This window comes from Hippoglossus stenolepis, chromosome 18 (assembly GCF_022539355.2).
Source record: "Hippoglossus stenolepis isolate QCI-W04-F060 chromosome 18, HSTE1.2, whole genome shotgun sequence".
Classification (NCBI taxonomy): Eukaryota; Metazoa; Chordata; class Actinopteri; order Pleuronectiformes; family Pleuronectidae; genus Hippoglossus; species Hippoglossus stenolepis.
Window position 1 is genome coordinate 12,613,141 of NC_061500.1, and position 12,643 is coordinate 12,625,783.

The window sequence follows — 12,643 nt, forward strand, 5'->3', positions numbered from 1 at the left end:
CTCGTTTGATTTCCCGTTCGCCACAGGGTGGGAACAAGTTCATGTTTGTTTCAAGTGCGTAAAGAGCAGCCAAACTTGCATTATTTACAGAAGTCTGAGGCATTGCTTCCCAAAAAGCCCAGGGCCTACTTAACAGTGAGCGGCCCGTGGAAGCAAGAGGCTTGATTGTGTTCGCTCTCTCTCAGGTTTATTTTTCGTACGTGTTGTAATTCTGTGTGCATTGGAGGCGGGAACAGACACGCAGACTTCGGGCCGTCAGAGGATTCAGAGCTGACAGTCATGTAACATACCAGCTTGGCTGTATGAGCGACTACCCTGTGGAAGTGAGTCAGTCACCAGCGACTCGCTTCACCAGCTCTTTGTCACAAAAGGAGGGAAGTGATTAGCACCCAGTGAAAGTCATTCCTTTTATCGTTCGCGGCGTGCGTTCCCCTCGCAAAGTCATGGCGTCATATGCGCCTTCAACTACATGATAATATCTGGAGCTGGGTTCATGACGCCCCTTGTTATCTGGCTGTGTCCAGCTGGGTTGATCTTATTGTTGACTCCTCATTAATCAAACTTAATCTTCTTAAAGTCTTTTAAGAAGAACCTCTTCAGTCGCTGGCTCTGAAGTTTGACAACATGGACTCTAATCCCGGGGAAGTAGGAGTTATGGATGTGAATATCACATTACAGAAAAATACCCGGCATAGATTGCCTGAAGGGGACCACACAGTTGTAGAGTTGTGTTATTTCTTTGACCAGATACAGAGATGTTGAGTCCTTAGGGGTGAATCCTACATTAAGTAGTGAGAGGATCTGCTTCAAGCAAAGTGGTGGTCGAATCGTTCAGTGTCTGAAACCCCCTCCCTCAATTTCTGGCCTGGCCTGTTAATAAGGTTGATTGTTGTGCTTGCCCACTGAACACGTACACAGTTTACGATAATGCACATCAGAGTGACTGCATGCCCGTCACAGCCGTGGGAAGGTGCATAACTAAAGCAGAACATTTTGACATTCCTCTGGGCGGCGAAGTGACTGGATTTCTCCTGACTGTGACAGAAGTGTGTGTGTTCCTACTGTTTAATGCTGTTTGCACATGTTAAAATTAAGCCCTTGTTTAAATAGACGCTGCATTGGTATTTTTTTAAATGTGTCAGACCATTATATTACATTTTGATTTAATCAGTTAATGTCTAATAATCGCTTAATGAGAGTCGGATATTGGTTGGAAAAAATATTAAAATTGTACATCCCTACCCTCAAGCTCTCTTTGTATACATGACTACAGACAGTTTTCTTTTGTGTAAATGTCTGCATCACAACACGAATGCCTCAGAGTGGAGATTGTCCAATCGTGTGCTTTGTTGTCCCCATTTGAATGATTATTGCATCTCACCCCTCGCTATGACGCCAGGCTCGTCTTCCTGCTTTTTGAGAGGCTATAAACACTTCTGCCTTCAGATGCGTCTCCTCGTATGAGTCTGTTTTGAGCACATCCCAGCCTTTAGGCAAGTCCTTCACTCTTTATAAAACAACTTTTTGCCTTTTTACTGTGCATTAAGTAATCACTCCCTACGAGATGTACTGCCTTTTCAACAACATTTCAGATATTTCCAGATTTACTTTTATTGTTGGCCTCAGCCTGAGGACAAATCCTGTCTGGGAGTCAGAGCAGGATTTAGCCTCCTCATTAATACAGTACATGTCAAATGTGAAAGTGTGCTTTTTCTCCGGGGACGTGCAAAAACCCAGTAAGTCTCGATCTCGAGACAAATGCAACGGCTCTCCGGTACAGGCCTTGTAACCGTACAGCCAAATTGCTGACTCCTCCAATACCTTCACTCCCCGTGAACAAGAAGTGCTCAGGAAGCGTTCCACACAGAATACACTTTTTCCAAGTGCCACATGAATACATTTTTTATCCACAGTATGAACTGGAATGAAGATATTTGGAGTTACTGCTTGTGAATATCTATTATTTTACTGTGGCACACAACACATACGCTTAAGGAGGAGAAACGCACCAGAGCGTGTCCCTGGAACAAATGCCATTTGTGAGGTCATGAACCTCAGGGTGTCCCTCCACATTTGTACATTTAGCCTGTGTGGGTTGAGACAGTGGGCGACCTCTTATTGAGCAAAACTGCAGACACTTTGTCTTGACATATTAGTGTGGGCGGGGGAGAGAATTCACTACATAATATCAGGTAGGCTGGAGTGACTCACAGCACTTGTTTCACTGTTTGTCCTTGTACGTGTTCGGAGCCCAGACAAATGGATATAACCGGGGTCGTGTCTGCATCTCTCTATCAGAATTTAGCTTAGTCATACAGACCTTAGGAGTTACTCAGCAATTTATTTCTCCATTGAGAGGAAGGATTGGTAATTTCCTTTTATTTTTAGTTGTTGAAATCCTCCTCAACTACAGATAGCTATCAATAAATAAAAAACTGATGTCTTTGGCCCTCGCAGGATTGTAATGCAGGCAGTTGTTTTGAGCGCAGCTTTCACAAGAAGTCCAATAAAAGAGGATGAGATGTGTCCGTTGCATATAACCTGCTCTTACTTTACATTTTTACCAACCCTAGCTTTAAAGGTTTGGATAATGAACATGGGGAATGTTAAAGAAATTCTGAAATAATCAGTTTGATATCACAAAACAACAAAGTGAATTTGCAAATACTCACAATGGAAAATCAGAACTTGTGAATGTTTGGCATTTTTTCCTTGAAAAATAATGGCAATAATGAATCAAATTGCAAAACTACTTACTGAATCAAATCTCCTTTGATTCCCTGACTAAGAGTTTCAGCCCTAATTTCTTATTCTCTCCATTCAGCAAAGGAACAAAGGATCAGTATTGGTTGTTAACCAGAGTTGTGATTAATTAGTCAGTTGTCAGACTTTTTATCAGACTGTGAGAAATAGAAACCATTGTTAGCATAGTTGAATAATATTTTCTGCAATAAGGTCTGAAATTAATTTGTGGTTTTTATAGTTTCTCAGTGGCAAAGGGTATTTTATGCCCTTTGCCACTGAGAAAGGGTATTTTATGCCCTTTGCCACCACAGTAAGTGACTCACATGCAGGTCTGGTGCAGTTCATTAGGATTGTAGCAGCCAAATATACACTTGCATTTTCAGTATGTTCAATGTTTTAAGAATCGTCAGAAATATCTGATTCAAAGAATTATTTAATTGTTTTTTACTGTATAGCCTTCTGTCCTTTGGGAAGCATGAGTCATCGCTGAAAATACATTTCCCCTCACACATTTCCCTTGTTTTAATGAAAGTGACTGACACATCAGATGTTTTTGGTTCCTCCAGAGTTGTGGTAAACATGATGAAAAAATAATCAAGCAGCGATGCAGCAAAACAAGTGGCCTCACATTCTGCATATTCATCTTTCTTACTTTGTTTTATTTGTGGAACTCACAGACGTCACTATTACACGCATTCAAACTAATTCCGTCCCACATCATTGTCAAAAATCAACAGCTTATAAGTTTGTGTAATTAGACCGAGCCGCTTGACTGTGTGCTTGTGCATAATCACAACATCGTGCCTCCGACAGTCTTCTCACACAAGATGTAACTGGTGATGTGACCACGGAGGCAAATCGATGATTCACAGGCGTCCCAGTGCCGAGTGTGACCCAGAGGTGTCGGTTGTTGTTGACACTGATGAATAACTCTGAGGCTAACAGGAAGTAATGCGCGGCTGCAAAGGACAGTTTGACCCCCGACAACAGCCGTGCTCGTACTTCAAAACACAAAAAATCCCAGCGAGTTCACATCTGTACTCCCACGAATGCTCAGTGATTCATTAGTTGTCCTAGTTTCACTGCAGCAGCATAACATCGGAAAACTACATTTGCTTTCATATTCTTATGGAAATTAAACTTTAGAGAGTGTTATACAATACATTTTATATTTCTATCCTTTTTTCTAAATGTCCAATTGAAAACTTCTTGATTGATGGTGTAAATTTCTCAATCATACAACTCTCTAAAACCCGACAAGCTGTCCTGTGCACGGAAAACTAGCGCGGCGCACAATATTCATTTTTCAATTACATAATCAAACATTACATACAAGCTGTTCTCCCTGGAAGGGCACAGAAGGCACAGCAGTCTTTGAACACATGAGCGTTGAAGTGAAGGGGTTAGCAGCCATGCATGCGTAGCAAACACTAAGTTGGCCATGAAGCGTTAAAGGAGCCTTCTTGGGAACAGACTGCTCAAGCATTGCATTATGGTATGTTGGTGTGTAGGGCTTGAATAACCACTATAGTTATGCAATTTATTGTTTTTATTTAATTAACAAAATATCAGAAAATGGTGAAAATAACCCTAACATCTTGAAATTCCTTGTTTGTTTCCGACCAACAGTGCAAAACTAAGAAGCCATTTGTGTTTGTGTAAATTCTCACATCTGAGTCGCATTTTTTGCTTGAAACATGACTAAAACTATGCATCAAAACATTTTCTTATTAATTTTCTGTCAAAAGTTTAATCAACGATGTGTTTCAGCTCTACTTGTCTGTTCAGTTTCAGGCATGCAAAGTGTATTTCAAGGCAAAGCTGTAAGTCTTTTCCAACATGTTGTTCTGTGATTTTTCGATACTTACACTTAATCTATTCCTTAACTTTTCAACCCTGGAAGTCCCTTTGTTTCAACTGTCCCTGAAGGGTTATGAATGAATAAAGAATGACATTCTGAAAAGAGAAATGACTTCTCCATTTCTCAAATCAATATTGGCAAACAAATCTGCACCAGCCACGTTCACTGATTAGCATATCCTCAATCAGAAAAGGTTAAACTCAGCAAGGTACATGTTTGGAAATGAGGCACATACCTCCGCTGAGGCCCAACAGTCCCCTTAGGAAACCTACTTTAAATTCACTAGATCCACATTTTTTATTTGGATCTGCACCAAATTGCTAAACTATCAGTCTTTTTAACACGCCTGGTTTTATTTTTCATCAAGATTCGTGAAGTGTTTTCTGAGAAATCAATGAGAAAGTTGCCAAACGCCCTTTCTCGCAATGAAAAATAAATCATGAATCCGTCCTTCGATTTAGATCTGCATCAAAATTTGATGGGTTCTACTCCGACCCATCCTTCCAGCAAGGTTAGTGGTAATCTGTTTAGTAGTTGCAGCACATCTTGCTAACTAACTGACAGACAAACAAATGCAGACGAAAAAACATAACCTCCTTGGAGTCTTTCAATACCGAGTTCCATCTCAATGAGCCTGAGGGAAAAACACCTGCGTTTCTGAATAAACCGAAACTCGACAACTCCCATTAAACCCTTCTATCGTATGTGAGGAGGCTGAGGCTGAGGGGTAAATAACCCACTCAACAAAGAAACGCAGTGTCAACCCCTCGTGTGTAATCTGCACCACTTCAAGAGCCAAGAAGAGGTGCTTTTCACAACAATCCCAATGGCCGCCTTGAATTTTACAAACAGGAAACTAGATTGTCTCCTTTTTGAAGGGGAGAGAAGAGAGAGAAAAAATAAAGGTTTGATTATTTCATAACTGATTTCTGAGCCAGGCTGTTGGATGTGACTCATTCAGGGATTTGGGAAGAAAGGCACGGGACAGTAGTGGGTGGTCCGCAGATAAAAGAGGCTGGAAAGGGTGACTGACGCTGAAGGGCAGTTGTGCCTGGTTAGGAAGGCTTTTCTTTTCTATACTATCTGCCCGTCTGTTCTCTGACGCTCTCCGGAATATTAATCCTCCTCACATGTCTCTATCTTAACATGAGCGTGGACAGAAAACAGTATAAGCACACGTGCACTCTGAAAACACGCATCTCTTTCTACTGTACTTGTGGACAAAAGCAAACAACCCAGCAACCCTCTCACCCGAGCCGACACAGCGACAGCGAGCATTATCTTGTATAGTGATTAAGTAAATGCGGCCTCTAAAGAGTAAGAAGCTACTCTCAGGCCATTAGTCAAGCAGATAACGGCCCTACACCCTGTACTGCACCACTCAGCAGTATCTGCAGTCCTCGATGGCCCCCACTCCTCTTCTCACAGCTGGAGACAGAAAGTACCGAGCCAACGACACCGAGAGGAGGAAAAAAAAACCACATGACGCAATCTGAATTGTAAGTCGTCACCGAGCGAACGCAGCTGAAAGACGCAACCTTCAGCCGACAGTCGCTCGCCTGTCAGGCCCCGGATGATGACATTATGTATTTATACCTGCGGTAAATAGAAAGGGGGGCGATATCTTATCAAGATTTCTTTTTTTTTTTTTTGCTTATGAAGACTAATGCATTGTGATGGTGTGAGAAGAGCGATCCCACATGTGGCTCGGGCTTTTCACTTTGAATTTACCAGACCCCAGTCAGCACAGACTGCAGCACACGGGGTCCACGGGGAAGCGTTACCACAAATTGTTCATCCTACCACATCACAGTCAGTAACACCATGTTGGCTACTCATCAGCTGACATACAGCACTAATTACAAGTACATAGCTTTTAACGCTGATATGTCTCATGTGGGCCTTCAACTAATTAGTATTTTCGTCAGCACTTTTTACAAATTAATTGTGGATCTTTTGAAAGGGAAGACTCTGCAGAACCTAGGTCCAGTGACGGTTTTCACAGAAATGGGGGAGAAATCAATACAGAAAGCGATCAGGAAATTTCGATGAATTGCTTTCAGATTTGATGTATCCCAGGTTTTTGTGATATGTTGTATCTGTTCGACTTCCTCTGTTTTCATTTCCTGCTCAGATTTCCCGTTTTGATTTTCCTGCTTTACACAATTGCCATTGTTTTGCATAAAAGAAGTCAAATTTATGGGAGCAATAGATGCTGTTAATATGGATCCAGAGAAATGTCGATTACAGGGGAGTTAGACAACAATCAGGTGGCCCAGTTTTGTGTCCTTATTGGCTTTTATACAACTGTGATCGTTAACGTGGGAAATTCTATCACCGCAAATAATTTTCAATGCAAGCAGAGATTGACAGCATCTGGTTGGATGAATAACACATGCTCGTTGGCGTTGGTCTCACTCGGGCAAGTAAAATAAAAGATAAGAGGGGGATGCAGATCGGTGATGTTTAGGGAAGCTGACATTTGCACCTCCAATCTGATGCCTCTGAGCAGTCAGCGTGCATGTGCAGCGCAGGGATGTGAGTTGAGAGAGAGGGGGGGGGGGCGAAAAGGCAGAATAGTTTCCCGGGCGAGCATTTACAATCAGCATCGCCCAGGAGGCCTGCACACACTATACATCCTCACATTGCTGTGGGAGCAGCAGCCACAGTCAGTTTGACCCCAGCTCAGAAAGAACAGAGAGCCGAAACAGTCAGACTAAGCAATATTCTGTGTGGAGGGGTCAAGATTTGACACTCGCTGTGAACGTTTTTAATGTAAAAAAAAAAAAGAAAAAAAAGAAATGCAGTTTGTGTACTTTCTGCTGCCCCTTGAAAGTCATATAGCTTTTTCTTTTTCAGTCAGTCTGCAATGCACTTCTGCAGAGGGAGCGCTTCTTGCTTTCATGCTACTTAAATCATTCCACTACGTCAAGTCGTCCTGTTCTCTCAGTGAAGAGACGGGTACAGGCAGCTGCAGACCCAGACCCAGCGTGAGTCCAAGAGAGACGGAGGCAGCTGCCGGCTCTGCATCCAGATAACGTTAGTTTTGCTTTCTGCTTGCAAGAATTTGCAACTATCGACAACTTAATATGATATAGTCTTTGACTTTTATCTAATATTGTCGGGGGAAAAAAGATAAATCTTTCATCCATTGTAAATGGGCACAAATAGGCTCAGAGATAACTTAGTTTGTTTAATTTTGTTATGTCTGTGTCACACTGAACGTCCTGAGGAACCTTGTTAAATAAATCTGACAGTTCAACAAAGCATCACTTGTTCTATAGGAAAACAAGACATCAAATTGACTAATATTCATATTGAACAACTAAATCTAATGAAACATTCATTATGGATGTTAATAATTAAACATTTAACCTTTAACCAATTAATACTGTCAAATAAATAGTTAAATCATATATAATCGTTATTACCTCGCCATGGAGGTGATGTTTTCACTTTGTTTGTGAGATAAGATAATCCTATATTAGTCCCACTAAGGGGAAATGTACTGTGTTAGAAGCAGCAAAAAGGGAATAGTGAAATATAAGAGGAAACAGTAACAGACAAGGTATTAATAAGTAAAGAATAAAATATAATAGAACATTTTAAATAAGACTAAGTTAGGAAAGAGAGCTCCATCTGTTATTAAGCAGGATTATACAATAATAACTAGAGAGACTTACACAAAACTTGGTGGAACGATGCGATATGGGTCAGATGATAATCTACTATCCTTTGGAGCGACTCCGAATAAATGGGCGAATGCAGGAACTCTGATTCACTTTTTTTCCCCCCGATCGTTTATTCATTGAATGGCTGTCATGTGCAACAGATTGTGAGTGACAGGTTCACAGACTGAAGAGTGAAAGACAAGTTCTCGTGTGAGAGAGAGAACTATATTACATGCCACCTGCAGGTACGTGTGCAACTGTAGCTGAATGTACGAGGTCTGACTGTCTGCGTGGACAGTAACAACTTTATGGACGATAGCACGAGCGAGCACCCAGTAAACAGCGCTATACAATTCACCAAGCAGGAGATCTCTTATGTTGTTGAGAGGTAAACATTTTTGGTTTATCATGCAACAAATTAGAATATGGTGGGCCACCAAAGTCCCAGATGATTAATGGGAAACACTTTATTGAAATAACTTATTCAATATTTCTCTTCACAATCCACTCGGCACAGGAGGGGTTTTGTTTATCTGTTTTTGATCCTTAGAAAGTCAGGCCGCTATATTTGCTATTTACATAAACATGTATGCAAGTTCAATATTTGTCTTGCAGTCTTATTGATCGGTTTTATTCAGCTCCATACTCTGTTCACAGCTGCACGTGTGAGACAGTGATGTGGGAATCGTCATGTTCTGTTGTTTACGCTGCTTTTTGCACAGGTAGAAATGAAGCAGCTCTACTGTTGTCCTGTTTGGTTCGGTGCCTCATTAGGCCTCAGTGTTTTTTCTTTGTAGTTTGGCGGAACATTAATGTACCTGCAACAATGTCCCTGATGAAATGTGCCTGCAATTCTTATTTATAGCCCCGCGCTCCAAATTAAATAGCATATGAAAACAAAACACCGCGCCTGTGTCCACACCTCAACATGTCATGGAACTCACCGGATCCTGCTTTTTGTCTATGGTATTTTTATCTACAGATTTTTAAAGCACTATTTTTAAAAATGCTCATTATAACTTGAGCCTTTTCTTCTTTCGCACCCACAGCTACTGGAGAAACACTACATCTTCAGTCTTTGCACATTTCAACTCCACTCCAGACTGAACTCCGGCTGTAACCTGCATATCAAGTCGTCACTCTTTAGACTCACAGTTTAGTTCGGTTACTGACGTCGAACATGATCATTAGCTGTGTTCAAATCATAGTTCACCAGGCGCTGTGGCAGGAGAAGCTGTAACAAGTCAAGAGCATGGTAGCGAGTGGCTGGTGTTGTTATTCTCGTCTGCAGATTTTTCCATAATCATTGCAGTTGGGCTGACAGGTATATCATCTGAGACGAGTGTTATCCTGCGGTGCTCCGTGCACAGCGGCGCTGCAGATCAAATTCAGCTGCTTCAATGCAGGTGTTCCTGGACTGAGTCACCTCAGCCACTGTGTTAAGAGACTTACATTTTTTTTTTGTAAACGACATGTTTTCTTTTTCCTGTCACCTGAAGCTGAAAGACTGTATTTGTATACAGACTGATGTGCACTCATAATCATTCAGATTTGAGCGAGAGCTTGATTTGATTACCTATTCAAATGCATGCAGAGCAAAGAAGCTGATTTTGATCCCTTTCTTTAAATATTTTACAATAACTTAAGTCTGTTTTCGCTTGCTATCTGTTGTTGATTGCCCTTTCAGCTCTCGATTTAATTCCCCAAGCTGAATGTACTTACCTAGAGAACACACCCCCATAGAAAGTATACACACACATTGACTGGTCACTAAACCCAACCACACACAGTGACTTTGCAGTTTATGAAAGAAGGTCCATCTTTGCATGTGTTACCAGAACACACGAGGCTCTAGTTGGAGCAATACTTTGCATTTAAGAATTTGTATGGGGGGGGGGCTTTTAAAAGCACCTGAGCTGAACTGAATATCTTCTAAACAATAACCAAAATTGCCGGCAGAAAATGAGAATCCTGCTTTTGTTTCTTATAATCGAGGACCTGCCGTCTCATACATTTTCAAGAATGTCAAGTGGTGAATCTGCCACTGTTACTACTGTAAACTCAATATGTGTGGGACGAGAACAAAGAGCTTGACAGGCAAAGCAAAAGTAACTCACTGTGTTGGGGGGGGGGCTTAGTGAATGGTCAATTAGAAGACAGTACCACCATCACACACATTTTATATTCCCATTTCCCAAAATAACAAACAAAGGAGAAGAGTGTGTAATACTTACAACCATACCATTTAGGGACACCCAGCAGTCGGGAGGGAAGTCTTGGAGGAGAGGCACCAGATACTGTAGACAGCCATCCCAGTGACACAGAAGCAGCATCATCCCTATCAAATTAAATATTCTTACCACCGCACTAGCCAGGTCATAGGTCATATGGAAAATCTGCCGGAGAGAAAAAGAGAGAAAGAGGGACCTCAGTTAGACCTCGTCAGTGTGTCTGATCACACATCAAACTGGAGTCATACAGTCACACAGTGGTTTGAATGGAGATGGTTAGTGTCTCTCAGGCTGTGGTATTTCAGAGACACAAAATTAAACCCAAAACAATAAAACAGATTGAAAAAACACTTAAAGGTTAATTGATCCTCAACGATATGGGAACAGTCAGTTCTGTCTGTGCTCTGTGTTCATTTCCACTGTTCACGTCTTCTGAAATCTTATGGACGAAACCGAACCGTATACCACAGGAAATCACAAGGAGGGGAAGGGGGCAGGGTAGCCAATAGTTCAAGCAAGATGACAAGCATTGGACACGAGGAAGGAATTTCAACGATGGTGGAAAGAGAGTTAGTAAGAAACTACGGGCAGCTATATGATGATGTTTGCGCTTTTCTTAAGAGCACAACTCTCCTCGATGTCGCCATGTGTTGTCAGAAACTCGCCTCTGCATCGCCCTCTAGTGGATGTATTGCTTAACACCCATGCCATTATGGATGCATGGAAGTAAGTGGGTAGTGACAGTTGCACGGTTTCAAACAGACATATCTTTCTGCAGCATAATTAAGCCTTAAAACGTTCATAAAGGTAAAACGTCACTCGGAAGTTGAGGCATTGCGTGCCTTTGTGCTTGTAGCCATGTGTGTGTAAAGTGTGTGTGTTTATATGTGTGCATCCTTGCATTCACAAATGTCAGACTGTTCATAATCCAAAATGGCTGCTGTCCAAAACCCACAGACCCAGTGTAGGAAACACACATACAGCACAGAGTAGGTAATGTGGAGAGAATGAAATGCTAAACGATGAAGAGAGTGTGCAGACCTCTGGAATAATCAGCCACAAAGTGGGTGTTCTTTTTAAATGCCGAGCTCTGGGGCGAGTGTTACCACTCGTGCGGCTGTTTAATCACTGCAGGAAGTTTTCAGAATAGAAAGTCATCAGCAGGATGAGTAACCATATCTGCGCTGAGAAGCCGTTTCATTTACATTGGAACTGGGCAAAGAGAATTGACTCATGCCCGGTTGGTTGGGGCGCTAATTCATGAGTCTCCCATTAGCATGCGAAACCCATTACTTCTTTCCAGGTAAGTTATTCCACAATCATCCTCACGCTGAAGCTCGATTCTCCTTCCAAAGTTATATATGGAAAAAGAAGATGGTCCCTGATTGATGGGTTTTGCATAATAAACCTGACCCATTGGCCAATTTGTTGAATGAAAGAAATTATCTGTACTTAAGTTGATGGCTTTCCATTTCTTGTGAACTGCCCAGTCTGCTCATAATAGTTGCAGTGATTGGAGAGTGGGAAGCCGCACTGTCAAAAAAGAATTATAGGGAGGGAGAAATTGTGTACTTCCTGTCTTGTAAGTTTGTAATCAGTGATAAAGTTGTTTAGGGGTGTTGAAGTCACACAGGCCTAAATTTACGTTCAATTACAACTTATGGAAATACTTACTAAAGCTAGAATGGCACTCAGCAGAGCACAGACCTCCGCCAAGGCCCAACAGTAAATATCGGTCTCCTAAATATGCCAGATTTTTTTCATCAGGATCCATGAATTATTCTCAGAGAAATAAACGAAAATGTTGAAAAACATCCCATCTTAACATTTTAAAGAAAATGACAAAAACGTTCCTGGATTCACCCCCTGACCCTGCACCAAAATTTAATGGATTTTTCCCTGAGTCATAGCACATCCTTCTACCATGGATTGTTGAAATCCATTTAGTTGTTTTACGTAATCCTGTATACAAACAAACAACAGAGGTTAAAACATAACCTCTTTAGCGGAGGTAATAAAAGAGAAATTGAGAAAGAAATTAAATGAGCTGCAGTACTTACAACGGACATTAAGTCTTCAATCTTAATTCTGATTTTATTACCTTCGCCGTGGAGATTTGTTTAGCAGGATAACGC

General features: G+C 41.5%; 1 protein-coding gene across 1 annotated transcript in view; it reads right to left on the minus strand.

Moving 5' to 3' along the window:
- Nucleotides 1-12,643, minus strand: part of LOC118098213 (potassium/sodium hyperpolarization-activated cyclic nucleotide-gated channel 1) — a 68,244-nt gene that overhangs the window by 26,330 nt on the left and 29,271 nt on the right. The window contains exon 3 of the mRNA XM_035141834.2: nucleotides 10,512-10,673. Coding sequence (XP_034997725.1) covers nucleotides 10,512-10,673 — 162 coding nt within the window. The remainder of the gene's footprint in view (nucleotides 1-10,511; nucleotides 10,674-12,643) is intronic.